Source organism: Hippocampus zosterae, chromosome 6 (assembly GCF_025434085.1).
Source record: "Hippocampus zosterae strain Florida chromosome 6, ASM2543408v3, whole genome shotgun sequence".
In the NCBI taxonomy this organism is placed as follows: Eukaryota; Metazoa; Chordata; class Actinopteri; order Syngnathiformes; family Syngnathidae; genus Hippocampus; species Hippocampus zosterae.
Window position 1 is genome coordinate 301,133 of NC_067456.1, and position 17,602 is coordinate 318,734.

General features: G+C 51.1%; 1 protein-coding gene across 2 annotated transcripts; it reads right to left on the reverse strand.

Annotated features, from left to right (window-relative positions):
- Positions 1–729: 729 nt before the first annotated feature.
- LOC127602840 (probable phospholipid-transporting ATPase IM) lies at positions 730–15,532 on the reverse strand. Of its 2 annotated transcripts, XM_052069214.1 has the most exons (28): positions 15,312–15,532; positions 12,061–12,146; positions 11,911–11,969; positions 11,043–11,156; positions 10,493–10,591; positions 9,619–9,680; positions 9,198–9,270; positions 8,975–9,045; positions 8,791–8,873; positions 8,537–8,695; positions 8,376–8,464; positions 8,105–8,298; positions 7,754–7,962; positions 7,631–7,674; positions 6,955–7,120; positions 6,701–6,889; positions 6,119–6,234; positions 5,880–6,044; positions 5,703–5,814; positions 5,147–5,252; positions 4,925–5,066; positions 4,497–4,680; positions 4,144–4,367; positions 3,645–3,728; positions 3,305–3,550; positions 3,104–3,242; positions 2,729–2,859; positions 730–1,854 (listed from the first exon to the last, which is right to left on the reverse strand). In XM_052069214.1, the coding sequence occupies exons 2-28, from the start codon at positions 12,101–12,103 to the stop codon at positions 1,513–1,515; spliced, it is 3,645 nt and encodes a 1,214-aa protein (XP_051925174.1). In that variant the 5' UTR covers positions 12,104–12,146; positions 15,312–15,532; the 3' UTR covers positions 730–1,512. The 2 variants fall into 2 exon arrangements, with proteins under 2 accessions (XP_051925174.1, XP_051925175.1); XM_052069215.1 differs by lacking the exons at positions 4,144–4,367; positions 4,497–4,680.
- Between the last annotated feature and the right edge of the window lie 2,070 nt (positions 15,533–17,602).

Sequence of the window (17,602 nt, forward strand, 5' to 3'; positions counted from 1 at the left end):
CAGGACCAAAACGATGATTTCACCGGTCAAGTGGCGAATCAACGAGTTTTGGGTGGAAAGCGAAGGCAGCATCGGTCAGTCTCCAACGACTCACAGACAACAGGAAGACAATACACCCACCGGACACTTTATTCGGTATCCTTGACACAGCCCCAACAAGCGTTGTACTTTTCTTTTGGGATGCTTTTATGTGATGACCCTTCCTCATGTCACTTTACATTTGCTGCTTTCGTACTAATGAGGTGTACATTAGCTTTGTGTTGAAAGGGTGAGAGCACCACCTGCCCTTCCAGTCTCACTTCGCTTCATGAAGGCGACAAAATATGATCCACCAGCTTTTATTCTTATTAATTTATTATTTATATTGCAATTCTTGGTATAAAAACATACAAAATATATTTTTGAAAAAATCCCTCATAGTCCACAATAATGCATATAAAATGATCAAACATTGTCATGATAGGCACAGATAAACACAAGTGGTATAAAATCACCATTTCATGACTATCGCATACTTGATTGCGCAAGACAGCTGTGAGGAATATGTTGCAGCCAAGCACACGCGTGTTTTTATTGTTCCTTCATGCTGATATTCCAGGCAAAACGTGAAGGGATAAGTCGTGTCGCTTCATCATTTCTATGAGCATTGGAGGCAAAATGGAGCAGTGCGCTACATAGATGCAGCCACACGAGGCGCTGCTGAGGAACCAGAAGTTCCCTTTTTTCCCCCCGCCTCATATGACAATGTCTTCCTTTTGGTAAAATTACACATTTTCTTGAAATATTATTTACTTTTTGTAATTGTCTAATTTTTTTCAAATAATATTTAGACATTTTGTTGTTCACTTCAGCTACAAGTCCTGAAACTCTGATAGTTACCCGTGGTAAAATGCCCTTTTTCCTGATGACCAAAAAAAAAAAAAAGAATTTCAACAATTAATCATCGGATGAGATAGGAGCCATGGCGACGATAGGATGTAAAATGTCTAAAACCAAACAAAAATGACAATCACATAACCACAAAGTCCTCCATTTAGTTTTGGTGGGTCTTTTTCACTTGAAACGTACAAAAATAGATGTCGAAAAGTACAAAATGCTTTTAAGGCAACATGGCTTTGTTTGTCATCTGTGATGAGCAGGGCTGTAGAACCTGAATTAGATTTAGTAGGCATGCCAATCATGAATAGTCCCATGAAAAAGTCGCCAAAAATATGTGCGAAAAGATGAAGTCTGCCGTTTTGGTCTGATGCGGCCATTTGAGGATCTGTCATGGGCATTTTGGAGTCATGTCAGCCATTGACGGAGCTTACCAACAAAGATCGGTGACGAAAATTCTCTCGTCCGTGTGTGTGTACAGTGTGGGTTCACCAGCCCTGCCATGAACATTTGCACTCCCAAAGTTAAAAAACAAAACGAAAGTTTGTAAACTTGCCGACACATGGTCCTCTTCTGATTGTCACATTCCCGCTTCCTTTGCCACAACAAAGCAGACTCCTTCTATCTCTTCGGGTCTTACCGCGGGGGCTCGCGAGCGTCGTCGCCAACGGTCCTGTACATTTGCAGCGAGGTCACCTCCACCTCCCGGGCCTTGACGTACTGGGCGCGCCCCGTCGGGCTGTACCCGGCCGAGCGGCCCAGGGGGCTGAAGGCGGATGCGGCGCGCCCCGCGTGGGCTAAAGCCGAGGGGCGGGGCTGGGCGGGACGCCGCAGGAAGCGGCCCGACGTCACCAGGTCGCCGTAGCCCTGCGCGTGCGAGAAGGCGTAGCCGGAACGACGGGAGCTGGTGCGGCGGATTCTGGTTCGGCGTGGGAGCGGGGGAGGCGACGCTTTGGCCTGCCGGGCCTTGAACATGACCTGGGAAGAGGGGCGCGCGCCTTCATACAAAACATTGAAGCTGCGTGGCGGCCCCCGTCGAAATGGGGGTCGCAAGGTTGCACCCCGCTCGGGTGCTAATCGGTCACGTGATGACAACGTTTCCTTCTTTGGCTTTTGGCACATTTTCCGATTCGCCTTTCTCTTTCTTCTTCCTCTACTCTGTTGTCTCTGCGCCAGGCTTAGAATAGTTTCGGTGTCTTCATCATCGTTAGTTTTGATTCGTTTTCAGAGCGAGCTTGTTTGTATCCCCCCCCATCCATGCTGTATTTTAGTTTAGCTTTTTCCCCCCCAATCTTGTGCATTTCTTGTTTTGTTGTTCATAAATGTAGTTTTCATTTTGCTTAGTTTTCAGAGTGAGTTTGTTCATTTTAGTTGCGTTATTTTGTCAATCTTGTGTATTTGTTTTGTTATGTATTTCGTTTTCAGAGCTACTGTGTTCATCCGCCCCCAACAAAAATGCTTCATTGTAGTTGAACCGTAGTTTAGTTTTAATATTACTTTTAGTTGGTTTATTTTCCAATCTTGTGTATTTCTTGAGTGCAAGATTAAAAGCAAAAATAATAATAATGACCAAAGTGTGGTGTTGCGTAAACTCAAAACAAACGTGACAGTATTTGCAAAACAAGCAGGCGCGCAAACCAAACGCTGACAAAAGCCCAAAACGGATTAGTCACGATGGACAAGCCGAGCGCGTTTGGCACCTTTTCAAAGCAAACGCATAAGCGGACCTAAATTCAGCTTGGCGGCAAATGGAAGCACCCGCTTGCCATGGCAGTTTTGGGGTCAACCGATCCCACGCTACACCTTCTCTTTGTCCTCGGTCAAATCCAGTGAAGCGTCGATGCGTTTTTACCTTGTCATTGATGGTGGGGCGGAGCAGGATCAACAGGAAGCGATAGGTGACGACGGGAAGGATGCACAAAATGGAGGTGAGGCCAATGGTCAACCAGACGTTGGGCTGACTCAGCGTGTTCCTCGCCGTGCCTGAACACATTGGACACCAACATGCCGGGTTCACGTTGACTAGCGGGAAATATTGGATGATGGTTTTAGAATTTCACCGAAAATTCGCCCTAAGACCTTCCTCCTGTCTGCTTATTGGTTGACTTAGGCCGAAGGGGTGAGCGTTTCTTCCTCCTCCCTCGCAATTACTCAGTCAACATTGCATTCGACACATCGGCGTGAGATGCATGTCAGATCATTTGAGGTTTTTGCGTTCTGGGCATACCTATGAAGGGGAAGGCCGAGGGCAGCACGAGGAACAGGCCGTTGCTGTACATGGTGAAGGTGACGACAAAGTACATGAGCAGGCTGCCCACCACAAAGAGGCCGTTGACCGCCGTCCAGTAGGACATCTCCAAGCCCAGCTGCACACAAGCGTCGCAAAGGTCACGAGGACCGTCACCTGCACAAAAGTCGGGGACGCTACCTGGAGGGTGACGGCGAAGAGCAGGCAGGTCTGCGTGAGCACGGCGAAGGACTGGTGGTCGGCCAGATCCCGGCCGTCGGCGCGGGCCGCCTGAGCCACGGCGGCGTACGGGATGAAGAAGAGCACCAGGGAGCTGTAGCAGCTGTGCAAGGCGCACTTGAAGAAGGCCATCTTGCTGAAATATAGGTTGAGCTGGCCCGGCACGTACAGCCGAGGGTGCTGGAAGCTCCACGCGTCGTTCACGTCCTTTCGGCCCCGCAAAGCCCATTGAAATGCATTCTGGCAAATTGCGGACGTCGCCCCGCTTTCAGATGAAGGCGGGCGACGGGAGCTCGCTCACCTGATCGAAGAGGCTCATTCCCAGCACGGGTAACGCCGTGTACACCAGATTGTACAGCGTGATGAACAACTCGTCGTACACCGTCTGCAAGGGGAAAGCCACCTCTCAACTTCCAAGAATAACACAGATGAACAAGCCACAGAGAAAAGCAAAACAAAACCAAAATTCATGAATTACAAATGTTGAGACATTCACTTTAGCGAGATTCAAGCCTGCCGTCAATTCAAAATCATTATTTGAAGGTAGATTCAAATTCCAAGTATAAAAAGGTCATTAACAGAAACATTCAATTAAAGCTGATCTCAAACCTTAAATCAAAATGACACCAAAAATAACATTTGAAGAGAAAAGACACAGAAAAAACCTGAAATTAGTAAAAAAAAAAATGGATGATTCGAATGAATAATAATCACAATAGCAATCATCTCAACCCAATTCCGAGGGCCGAATGGGTGACGAGCTCCCAGAGTGAAAGGAGCCGGCATCCCTCGAGTCTCACCTGTGCCGAGAAGCCGCAGAAGAAGGCGTACCAGAAGTGGACAAAGGTAAAGGTGAAGTTCTTGTAGAAGAAGTAGCGAAGAAACTTGCACATGCGCAGGTAGGACCAGCGGCCGTGCACCAGCAGGAGGCGCTGCAGGAAGCGGAACTGCGCGAAGGAGTAGTCGCTGGACAGAACCGCCTGCGTGCCCTCCTGGCCCGAGATGCCCACGCCGATGTGTGCCACTGGGGAGGGGGGGAGGCGGTGGGGGGGTGAGTTACTCCCACTTTTACCCAGCACACGGCAAACGCGCCGCGCTCAAATGAGAAGGGCAAAGGCAGCCATCCAAACCCGTTGGCTCAAGCTGGCCTCACCTTTGATCATACTGACGTCGTTGGCGCCGTCGCCGATGGCCAGCGTGACGGCGCGCTTGTACGTCTTGACCAGCTGCACCACCTGCGCCTTCTGCAGCGGCGTGACGCGGCAGCAGATCACCGCCTTGCACATGCACGCCGTGCGCAGGAAGTCCCGCTCCATGCTGCCGTCCAGCGCGTGTGCCTGCCACCAAAAAAAAAAAAAAAAAAAAATCATATCATGGATGGAAGAGCTCAAGCCTCTCGTTGTTGCTATTTAGCAAGAAAGATGATGTTTGCTGCACATCATTTGCTTGGGCGGGCCACATGGGATGATGTGGCGGGTCAGGTCTGCCCCCTGGGGCCTCGAGTTTGACACCCGTGCAAGAAGATGAGCAACTTGCCAATTCGAAAAAAAAAAAAAAAGTGCAAAAGGTGAAGGGGTGTACCAGACTGTGTCCATTGATGACGAGGCCAAAGTCGCCGTTCACCGCTTCATCCGCGATGGCTCGCGCACTTTTGCCCAGAGTCGTCGCCGGCAAAAATGCACAATCCTCGGCGGCACCGGGTTTCATGCATTCGCGGGCGTTCCTGCCATACATCAAAGAATATAACTCGTAAAAAAAACAAAAAAAATCAAATCCATATCGTGGCAACTCTGCGCTAGCTACCTGAGCTCCCGCCTGACGTCCTCCGGCGAGTTGCCGCCAATGACAAAGACGTCGTTCATCTCCTCGCTCAGCAGGTTGCACGAGTAGCCGATGTTTTCCGCCGTTTCTGCAACATCAACAATATTTGATCCATCCGTCGGAGCGCCATCTCGCTATTCATTCCAAACGCATCCAAATGGCAACAACCATTGAAAAAAGAACCCACCTGCATAAAGCAAATACACAAATCAATGCATAGGAATGGCAAACAATGAAGGCAAGTAGAAATACCGAAAATCGCAAAATACGATTCAAAAAGGTGAAATAAGCAAACAAATGCGTCGACGAGGGATCCTTATCTGGATCGGAAAACTCACATCAAAGGCAAAAGCCTTTGGTAAAATATGTCTTTTTCATCCAGATCAATCATCATAAAAGGGGTTAAAAAAAAAAAGTGAAGTAGGAATGCATCGAAATGAAAGAAAAAAAAATTCACATGAGAATTTCCCGTCAAAAGCCATCAGGCCAAAAATGGCCGTTTTTGCCCGGCGCCGGCTATTTGTTTGGAAGCGGGTACCTTGCTTGTCGCCTGTGAGAACCCAGATTTTGATGTCGGCTTTGGACAGCTGCTCGATGGTCTGCGGCACTCCGTCCTGCAGCTTGTCTTCTATGGCCGTGGCCCCCAGCAGCTAAGCGGGCGGGCGCAACGGCTTAGCGGGCGGCGGCGTTCACGCCAGGCGAGGCGGCGGCCTACCAGCAGGTCGCTCTCGATCTCCTCGTACAGCTGCTCCAGTTTGGCCTCGCGATGGTGCGGCGCCACGCTGGCCTCGTGGTGGCGCCGTTGCCAGCCCAGGAAAAAGTCCTCGTCCAGGTCTTTGTAGGCCAGCGCCAGGGTCCGCAGGCCTTCCCCCGCAAACTCCTGCGGAGGCAAGCCGCACGCGTCAGGCGACTTCGGCGCGCGCCCCGAGCCCGAGAGGCGGCGAGCGCTCTGACGTTGAGGTGCTCCGTGGTGACGTCCATCAGTTTGCCGCAGGAGCGGTGAAGCCTCTCGTAGATGATGGTGTCGGCTCCCTTGCAGTACAGCGACAGCTTCCCCTCGGGACTGCGAACTGGTTTCAATGGCAAGGAGACAGCCCAGTAAGAGCCGCTTCTCAAGGAGATTTTTCGGGAGTCCCTTGCTCAGACGGCCACATTTCAAAACGTGTGCTTTCTATCCTTACGTGATGACTTCTCTGCAAACGACGTCGTAAAGTTAAAAAAAAGGACGATAAAAAAGAGAGCAGAGTGTGAATACTTTTTGCCACCCGAGGAAAAGGAGCACATGGCTGCCTTCCTCGGGTGACCTTTTGACATTCCGTCCTTTTTTACATTTTTTCGATTGAATGCAGAGCAGGGATTCAATCGCATGGTGCTTGTGTCAAAGCGGCCCAAGTACGGCCTTCCGCCGCCTCCATCTAGCTTCCGCAAAAGATCTCGTACGGTCTCGGCGAGCTATCGGAAACGTGCATTTGTTGCCAGCCCGGAACGGCAAGCGCAAACGCCGAGCGCCGGCGGTCTCGTACTGAAGTCGTTTACCGATGACGGACATCCTCTTGCGGACATTGTTGAAATCCAGGATGGCCAAGAGTCGGTAAGTGCGCTGCCGGCCCATTTCCACAACGGAGACGCTGTCGGGCGTCCGCGAGCGGAAGACAAAGCCAAAGTTCCTGGCGGCCGTGACCAGGGCGCCCTCATCGGGCGATTGGGCCTGGTACGAGAGCTGGCCTGCCGACAAGGCCCGCGGGGTCAAAAGGGCGCGGGAAAGCCGGCGCCGGCTCCGGCGGCCTCACCTTCTTTCTTCTCCTCCGCCATGACGGTGTGGCAGAGGGTGAGCAGTCGGAAGAAGGCGTGCACCTCGGGGATCTCCAGCTTAACGGCCTCCACCAGGGCGTGATCGTGGAAGGTGAAGCGGGGGTCCGCCAGCGGGTTGAAGGAGAAATCCACCGTCTCCGTGTGCTGCTCGCACAGAATGCGGGTGTCATAAAAAAAAAAAAAAAAGGCATCTTGTACTAAATAAAAAGAATTCTGGCTTGGCACTGTCAGGAGCAAAGCTTTGATTTCCAAATTTGGTCAAACACACACGCACAAATGGAACCGACTGCACGGTCCGCATGTCCGTCTGTCCTTTTTACGATTTATTGAGCAATCAATCGGCAGGAGCACGTCAAGCTCACGGTGCGGAGGTCGTGCGTTTGCTTTTGTTGGCCTTCCTGTGTGGAGTTTGCACGTTCTCCCCGTGCCCGAGTGGCTTTTCTCCGGGTGCGATATTGCCTCAAGCTCATATTGCCTCAATTTTGTGCACCGACTGCTATTCGAAAGCCTTCCCCTCCCCCACCTTGATTGTTTTCAAATCCAGGAATCAAAGGGGGAGATGGGGGGGAATTTCAGACAATAATGGGCAAAGCTACGCCATGGCTGAAAAGATACGAACGTGAGCAACAATTTGAATGAGCTTCCAAGACTCACCGCGTTCACCTCCAGTCTCTGGCCCGTGCGGTCCAAAACATCGCCTGTGAACAAAGAGCAGCGCTCACGTTGGGCGCCCGAGCGGAGGCCTTCCTTCCTTCCCCCCGGGCCCGCTTTCCTCACCGTACGTCTTGCCGTTGATGGAGCACTTGTTGAAGGTCATGATGTTTTGCGTCAGCGTGCCCGTCTTGTCGCTGAACACGTACTTGATTTGGCCCAGCTCCTCGTTCAGCGTGGTGGTGCGCGCCTGGGCGGGGGTGTCGCTGCGGGAGTGGTACATGTCGCGGTCCCAGTCGATGTAGAAGCTGTTGCCCAGGCGGATGAACTCCACGCTGGAAAAGGGCCGACCAATCACATTCAAAACTCAACGCGAGAATAGGCCAAAAAATGAAAGAAGGCAGAAACCACACAACCCCCCCACAGCTCCACCTATAAAAAAAAAAAATAGAAGACGGGATACTACCGTGGCCTCACCTGACATAGAGCGAAATGGGCACCACCGTGTTGAGGATGATGACGTAGGACCAGAAAGTGAGAAAGGAGGAGAAGGCGGCGCGGTGGCCGTTCTGCCTGGGCAGGAAGAGGGTGAACGCCGAGCCCTCGCCCAGCTCCCAGCAGTAGTTGCCCATGGCCAGGATGCTACACATGAGCGCCAAGAAGCCAAAGATCTGCAAAGGGGGACATTCAGGGCGGGGCTGCAAACTGTGCGGGGGACGAGGGGTGGGGGGGGGCACAAGGTGCTCACGCAGAGAACGAGGACGTTCATCAGCCGGTCCACGCTGGTCCTTTTGAAAGTGCTTTTGCCGCAGTTCTGCATCAGCTTGGTTTCGGGACCTGGAGTCCAAATCAAAGAGCTCAGATGACGACGCGACGTTCCTTCCGACAAGTAGCGCGCGCGCGTCCCACCTCCAAAGAGCACCAGTCCGAAGCACCACTCGGTGTTCCTCAGGGTGCAGCCTCGCAACAGGATCTTTTCGTTGTCCAGGGCGTACTTCTGCCCCGCGTAGGCCAGCGTCCCCGCGAAGCGGTCCAGCCGATTGTTGGGAGCCTCGCAGAGGACTTCGCCTTCGTGACACAGGCGCAGGGTCAGAGGGGGGGCTGGCTTGAGCCGAATTCGAATGTCGTTAAGGGTTTGTTCGGGTTTTATTTTTTCCTCCTACCGTTAAAGCCCGCCAACTTGCTGACGTCGTCGCCGAGGTCCCCCGTCGCCGGCAGGGCCTGGCGTACCTTCAGGTTGGTCTCACTTAGGAGGAGGAGAGGAAAAGTTTGGCCAAAATGAGGGCGCTGGGTCGTGGAGCGGGACCAAGACCGAGACCGAGACCGAGACCGGGCGGTGGGGCTTACCCGTCCAGCTCTGCCGTCTCAATGTAGACTAGGTTGAGCGGTTCACTGCTGGACAGCAGGAGAAGGTCGGCCTGAGAAGAAGGAAAAACATCAATAAATAGTGAGCTGGGCTAGCTAAAATTTTTGCTTTCTCCAGACCGCCGTCGCATTTCACACAGTCCCAGCACATTTGGAAAGTAGTCGCACGCGTGCAAAGCGTGCAAAGCGCGCCTGGCAGCCTCACCGTGACAAACTGGTTGTTTTCCAGCTTGATGATGTCTCCCACCTGCACGTCCATCCACTTCTCGCTGCGCAGTCTGGTAGGCGGAAACGGGACGTTAGCATTGAGGGCCGGACAAATGGCCAAATATGGGCGTCCGATTGCCAACGGGAAGCGTTTCCTGCCGGAACTCGGCCGGACGGCTCAACGATCGCGGGCTCGCCGAACGAGCGACGTGGTGCGAGCTCGTCGAAGCGTCAGACTAAGCGCTCCACATCTTCTGTGTGCGATGAGGAAGCGGCGCCGTTCATTTAGAAGCGAGGTCAAGCCCCGCCCGCTCAAAATACACGAGAGCCCCTCGGTGGCCTCGGGCACGGCAGGGCCGTCATTTTCTAGAATCCGACTGACCTGGTCGCCGATAAAACGGGGAAAAAGAAATACTTGCTTTCCATCGATGAGGACTTGGACTTTTCTGTTGTTGACGTGATTGTCACTCCGGTGGCGATTCTAGAAGCAAATAAAACGCTGATTAAAAAGTCTGATGATTTACCGGCCCCTTGCGCATTCGAGCGCCTCGAGCCCCGATTGTCGGTGAACCCGAGATCACGTTTAAGCTGCGACGTCGGCCTATTTCGGGTTTAAGAATAAAAGGTCACAAGGGCATCTCGCTAGGGAAGCAGTTGACTTCCTCCAACAGCGTGACATATTAGCTCGTCACACAAAAAAAAGGGAAACGAGCAGTTGCTTGCGAAATACGGGGGGGGGGGGGGTGACGCAATTGGCAGAATCGTGGGAGTTCAGTCAGCGCCCACACATCTGCCGCGAGCAAACTTCATTTTGTACGCTGTAAAAAACAGCGTGCAGAATTACATTGGGAAAAAATACAGGAAGTCAATTAGGACACAAAAACCTGTATATAAATAAAAAACAGCATGAAAAATTGCATGGGGGGGAGATTCAGCGATACAGCAAATCCGCGAATGGGTGAACGGCAATGTAGTGAGAGAAATCTGTGTTCGATTAAAAAAAAAAAAAATCAAGGCATACAAAGTGAAGCCCCGAACCAAATGTATCTACTTCTCAGCAGGCAATATGCGGTCTGCTGGAGCAGACGCCATCAATTCCGCTACCTCTCGTTGATGTAAACAAAAAGAATTGAGGGGGAAAAAAAAAAAAAACGAAAAGCTCCCTTCCGCGCTCAGCGAGTGCTCTACCGCTTTAGCCGTGCACCCCCAAGACAAAGCTCAGACCTCAAATACGGTTTCCTTGGAAGGCTAAAGAGGCGCAAGGAGGCGGCTGAAGGTGGCCGAGGCGCTTACGATGTCATCGGTAGCGTCCTTGGCAGCGGTGACGGACAGCACCAGCGCCAGGGGCACCACGGTGGTGAACCAGGACAGCGACGAGATCTCGGGAATCACCTGATGGAGAAAACCGGCGCAGATAAAACGCCTCAAAAGTGAAACGAAATGTGACCGCCCACAAAGAAGAGCTCTTAACAACCCCCCCTTATTTATTTATTTTGGCATGCCACCACAGGGAGGCGCTCTAAAGCGGTCGCGCTAGTCAGAAGCCCAACAACTGTGGAGTTGAACAAGTTGAAATTCTCACCTCCCTTTCTCTGTGTAGCGTATAATCACTGACGGGCAACCACGAGGCGCTCTAAAGCGGACAAACGCTAATGCGAGCAAAGGCGCTGGAGCCCTTAAACGCGTGCGTGTTATACAGAAGCAGATGGCAACCTTTTTGGGCCGCAGAGACGCTCAAAACGCAAGTCAAATCACTTAGCGGCTAACGGTTTCCGCAACCGGCGCGTCTAATTGGGTGCCGAGGGGCGAGGAGCGCGTTTCGGGATTGGCGCTCCCGGCGTACCTGGAGCACCAGCAGGAAGAGAAAGTAGGCATTCGCGATCCTCTGGAACTGCTCAAAGAGGTTGAGAGGTAGGAAGGTGAAAAAGTTGTACTTGGAGGTCTTGATGGCATTGGTCTGCGGGGGAGAAGAAAGCGCACGGTGAGCCGATCAGAGGCAATCAAAACAAAACTGAAGCTCCATCTTCTGTTTCTAAAAGATGAGCTTTCGGGGTTCATTTTAAATGCATTTATTTCGGCAATGCTGCAGGTGCACACACAACAAGGAAGCTTGTGGTCGAGCGCACTTTAGGACACTTTAGCTCGATTTGACTTGATGTTCACCGTTTTGCGGAAGCGCTTTGTTACAGCTGCCGCTGTTGTGAGAGCGCGATCGAAATCAGCATGGATTCTATTGTAGCTTGCGCGCCACAAATTCCTCATACGTGAAAACAACAACGACGGCAACAAAATCAAAACTAACCCCGAAATGAAGCGGAAGGCCGGCCGCTGCGTGCGACTTCCTCGACTTGGTGGAGGCGCTTTGATTGCGCAATTTGGCTCTTAACACAAATAAAAGGCGAGAAAAGTGGTCGCGTGCCGAGATGACGCGTACGTCATGTGGAAGGTTGTCACGATACAGAAACGGGCGTGCCGTGGACTTTTTTTTTGTTGTTTTATATGCGGCGGAGGACTTTTGAGTTGCTGCGTTTATTTCTTCGGCACAAAGAGTTTTGTGTGTGCGTGGAAGCATTTGGCAAATGTTGAACCAGTGAGTCCAGGTGGTTGTGATCAGCTGCAGGACTGGACCGCCAACAAAAGGCACACAAACGAGGCCAAAAAGCAAACGGGCACTTGCATCTTTGCGTCGGAACGTAGCGATCGGCACTCACGGCATATTTGAAGGAGAGGTTGTATTGGCGGTCGTTGGCCCTCAGCTTCCTCTCCAGCTCTGACATCAAAGAGAAGCATCACCAACAACGTCATCCTTATTCAAACCCCAAAACGTGTTGCTGTGCAAATGAAAGTCTCGTCAAGCTTACCTGGCTCTTTCTTCCTGGCACAATGGAGGCCAAAGGACGACATCTTCACTTCTTTGCTATCTGTTCATCATCTTCGTCGGCGTCGTCTGTGGAGAGGCGCCGACGTGAACGTGCGTCCCGATGCCATCAAATCTGCCTCAAGACGCATGCTGACGGCTGACTAAATTGCAGGCGTATATTCTTTATCCTCCGTGTCCCGATCTACGCTTATATTGCCGCCATGAGATTTTGCTCGCGGCCCCGCTCCTTTCCGTCTTCTTGCCTTCCAAAGTGAACAAAATGTAACTGGTATCTGCGGACCTGTGCTCACCCCCCCCCCCCCAGGCATATTTAGATTTCCTGTCACGACATTGCCGGGAACTGCCGCATTGCTCTCTTTGGCATTTCCTCGCTTGATAGCATCGCTGACACACAATCACTCATGTTCTTTTTTACTCTTGTTCTTGTGGTTTTTTGACGTTGTCGAAAACGAGCGCACGGCAACGCGCTGAGCAAACACGTCCGCACGGAGCGTCATAAAGAAACCGTTAAGGAGCAAGAAGGAAGTTCCAATCCCGCACGTCGCTTCTTGCGGTTTTCATCTGGCTTTGCGTTTCCCATCCTAGGGTGGAGTTTGATCAGATTTGCACGCGGCATGAGCGGGGCCCGCAGATGGAGGACTCCGCCTACCCGGACGACGCGGCCGCGACGGATGCGCAACATTATTGCGCTGGGCAATGTTAGTTTTATAGGATCATAAATCAGGTTCATGATGACGGAAGTCAAACAAAGCCAAAAGAGAATCTGGAGCGCTGAGGCACGCAGACAGCTCGGCGTCTCGCTTTGCTTTTTGCCAAGGTACTCGCACACGCAGAAAAAGTCTGCGCAGAAACCTCGTGCTGCGTTTAGGTGTCCAAATTATGGTTGTAAAAACGCAACGATGACTCGCAAACCCTCTTTTTTGGATGGGAACTCGGCACACACGTTAGATGACACGCGGCAGGGCGGCCGCTGCCTTGGGGGTCCTTGAAACGCAACACATGCGGCCAAGACAAACGGTCCGCTGTTCACTCAGTGAACTCGGCGCCGGCCCAGTTTCTTTTCCACGGTGACGCAAGGCTGTCTGACAGGAAGAAGCCTTTGAAACCTGCCACAGTATGGTCGAGGCGGGCGGGGGGACTTTCCAGGGCTTACCGCGTCGACGCGGCTGGCAAATGATGGTTGGACACGCCTCCCGTCAGGTTTTGATCCAAACCCTGGCGTGGGACAATAAATGGCGAGCAAAGCGGCGAGACGTTTCAGTCTTGAGTGACTCGAATTGGAAGACGGGTGGGCGAGGTTGCTTCCTTTTTGGGTTTTTGTTTTTGACATGGGCTGCAAGGTTGGTGAAAAAAGGTGAAGGTGGGCGCCGTCGATGGGAGGCTCCCGTCAAGATGGCCAACAAAGCTGTGCTCACAAGAAGACATTTTGGACAAAGAAATCCCGAAATCCTGCTTGGACGAACTTGTCAATGTGAGCCTCAGGCCACCTCCTCACCCCCCTGCCCCCGCCCTTGATCAGTCCTCCCAAATAAGTGAGCGTGCCCCGTCGCATTCTTCCACGAAACAATGGTCGGCTGCGCCAGATAAGGCAGCGGCTGGATTTCCTCTGTTGTGTCTCGTAGCGAACGCAACGAGAAGGGGGGGCACGAGGCACAACCTTTTGGCTTCCAGTAAAAGGGGGAAAGGGGGTCCCGGTTTGCTTGGCTTTGGCGGAATGCTCCGGCATCTTCCCGGGCTGACGCTTTCTCACGGGCTGCCGCTTTTATCAAAGGCGCCGGCTAAGAATATCAACGAGGGAGCCTGCGAATCGTGGCACCTGCTCCCGTCCACGTCCGCCACGGAAGAGTTCAAGCGCGTCGCCTTGGCCTTTGGGCCCGCGACAGGTTGCTTTCTCCGTTGCCGAATGGATCCAGTTTGGACCCTTCCGCAAACGGAATGTCACCATTGCGTTTTTCTTCAAATTCCACGTGGCTTCCTTGCGGTCCCGTCCCGTTTGCGGCTCGGATCCTTGTTGCCGCCTTTCGGACTTGGTTGGTGCTTCGGTTTGCGCTTTTCCGGTGTACCCGTACCACTGTTGTTCTTCATACATTCTGTTCGGACGGGTCTTCGGACACATCAAAGACGCGTTTTTGCTCGTTGTTGCATCAACTGAAGAATCTTAACTGCATTTACGGTTGAAGTCAAATCAAAGTTGGCCTTCGCCGGACCGGACGGGCCGAAAGGCGCCTTTGCACTTTTTGACCGAGGTCCATGCGACAATGGCAACACCCGGCCGGAGCGTCGGGAGCGAGCGCTGAACAATCGAGCTCTGAATAATTCACCCGACACCTCGGGCCTCTTCTCATTTTACCTGATGAAACCCCCGACCTTTGAATTGACCTCTGCCAACGAATGAACCGTCGGATCGATTGGAGATCAAATGGCCGACCTTCACAAAGCTTTCTTTGCCAGACGCCGACCATACGCTGCGTGATTTGGGATCGGAATCACCAGCAACATTTTCCAAACATTGACTTCCACCGAGGATCTTAAGTTTCGATTGCTTCGTCGGCGGGCTAGCACACGTTCGCAACAACTATTCCGCCAGTTTCTCGACTCATTGGGTCAGTGCTGATTGCTTCCGGCTTCTGGTTGCTCGGCGAGCTTGGTGAAAACGAGCCGGCCAATTTATGCTTCCAATCGCAGTAGCAAGGATGACAATTTTGAGTCTCACAAAGTAGATCTGTTGGCCGGCAATTCCGAGGTGTTATGTAACATCGAGAACAAGCATCTGTCGACGCTTGACCCTTTAGTGCGTTTCTTCTGCCGCTGGCTTCATTGGCTACTTAGCTTGCGAACACCTTTTCATTTTTCCTGTCATGGGCAACCTCAAAAAGATGCTTTTTCAGCACAGCTCATCGCAAATCCAAGCACTTCTCCTCTTCATTTTCAACTCAGCCCCATACAGATGTGTTCCATTACACTTCGACTGTACAATTTTACTCCTTCGATGATGTTACACGACAGACAAACGAAATCAAATGAAGCGAAATCCGATTGAAAATGAGTCACTTGATCCACTCACACTCGAGCACTTTCCATCAAAGTAAAAATGCAAGCTTTCGTCGCTCGAGAAAAGGAGAAGCTGATTTGGGCCAACTTTTTTTCTTGTTCACAACTTCAGCTCACTTGACTTTCACGCTTTCAAGAGGGCAACTAGACGGGAGGTTGGGTGGGGTGGGGGCGACTTACCTCGATCGCCGAGCCGTGGAGACAGCGCCGTTGCTGCTGGGGATGAAAGGACGCCTTAGCGCTCGGAGGAGCCGCAACGACGGAATAATATTTTCCTTTAGCGGTACTCTCGTACGTCCACCAGCCGCCCACATCCCTCCTCCTCTCGGCAAGTTAAGCCCTCCTCCGTTTCCGCTCTTGTCGCTTGCCTCCATTCCAACCACCGCCTCTTGGCCAGCCCACCAAAAAGTTCAGCGGGGTAGGTGGACCAAATCATCGCGCGTGGGGGCGACAAATCTCGCGAGTCTTCCACTCATTGATGATGATGATGATGATGATGATGATGATGAAGCAATCAAGAAAGGCGGGAATTCGGATAGTCCCAGTTCCGACCTGAAAGCAAACACATTTTTTGATCACCAGCTTACCTCCTTCATAATTTCCGGAATTGATAGGAATAAAGGAATACCTTGTTTTCAAAGTAAATAACTTTGTGCGGGGAGATAATAGCACACATATTCAGGCAGTCGGTACAAATCACGTTGTCTTACATGAAGTTCACAAAACGAATGTAATGACAAATAAAGATCGAAATGTTTATCATCATGTAAATTCTCGGTCTGTGTCTCCATGGTGTCGCCATTGTCGAATGAACTCACGTTGAAGTCTGTCGGTGAGCTCCGCGTCCTCTCTTTCGACATCGCAACGTTTTATTTCCATCTATTTATTCCTGTATTTGCTTATTTATTTCGTTGGGACAGCGCACATCAATCAACACAAGAATAAACCGTGTAAATTCGCCGGACTTAGCATAAATGCTAGTTTCCAGCCGGCCCGGCAGGTTTCTACAATAGCATCGTGAGACACATCAAACTTGAAAACCCCGACAACAAGGTGCCATCTAGTGGTCAGGAGGGGAATTGCGGACGAGGGCGGGTCGGTGTGGACTGTGGAGGTTCTATTGTCTACAAGTAGAAAAGGCAAACGGTTTCTCACGGATTATAGTACTGTCAGAGTGGTGCTCTTTGAGCACCGTGGTTGCGCTTGTATTTGCGTTAGTGTACAAGTGCAGGGCTGTTGGGAAAAGATTTGGACGCCCTCACACCTGTGATTTGCCCCATATTGACTGTCGCTGATCCGATTGGGTGCCGCACTGCTAGTTTCCTTTTTTTGCGGCAACCGCTGTGCGGCGTTTGTTTTCCAGAAGTAAGAGAGACAGAGAATGAAATGCCACACAAGGTTTCCAGCCCTCCCCAAAACGCCTCCCACAACTTGTGATTATGTGAATATAATGACGAACAATAACATCGGTTATAACAACAACAACGTCGGTTGTTCGCTTTAACGAGGCGCACGGCTAAGCGAGTGACGGTTTGGCCGATCAGTTTGCGTGTGAGCGGCTTTTCTCAAGTTGTGGCCGACAGCAGCTCCTCGCAATGAGAGGTAGAATGTGAATTTCCATTCGGATCTATCTGATGGAGACCTCTGTAAAAAAAAGGCACCGCGATGGAAACGTAGTGTGTAATTTGACCAAAAGACGGCGCTGTAACCTAATCCTGACATTCGGGCTTCACTCGACTTCCGTTTTGCGATCTGCGATTTCTGACGCTGAGTTCTGGGGTGATGAAATGGACTGGGCGACGTCAATCAAATGACGATTATTTTAATGTATACTTGTCTTCCATAAAGCTATTGTATTGGATCCATTACCTGATTTTGTTCCCTGACCATATTTTGGTTTATTGAACAGAAAACAACATTCAGTCTGAAAAGGTTTGTGCAGTGAGTTTTATGGAAAATATATGCTTTGAAAAAAGTCTGTTGACAATGAGAAGGACGATCTCACGTGGTGATTGAACGGCATCCCCTTGAATTGAAAACGTGAAAAAAATGCAATTTACGGAACTGTATTTAACTGAGGAAGTTAAACAGTGCTGGCCGTTAAGGAACGGAACCTTTTTCCTTATAACTGTCCTTTCATTCAGCTATTGTATTGGGTCAATAGAGTGTCGGTACTGTACTTATAAGAAAACAGTACAGTATCGGGTGTAGGTTTTAGCAGTGGCATTCATGGGAAAACGGAAAGGGTAAAAACGCCCAAAGATCTTTATGAGCGCAACACAATGTAGAAAACATTTTCAGACAAATCATTCATGTATAACGTTTAAGTGTAAATGTTTACGGTAATGTATTTTACGCAGAAAGTGAAATGACGCGACGTAGGCGGAGGCAGGGAGTCAAATCGGTTTGTTTCTATTTTTATTATTCGATTTGTCATGCCCTTGTTTATGATGATACTAATGCAGCGTGTT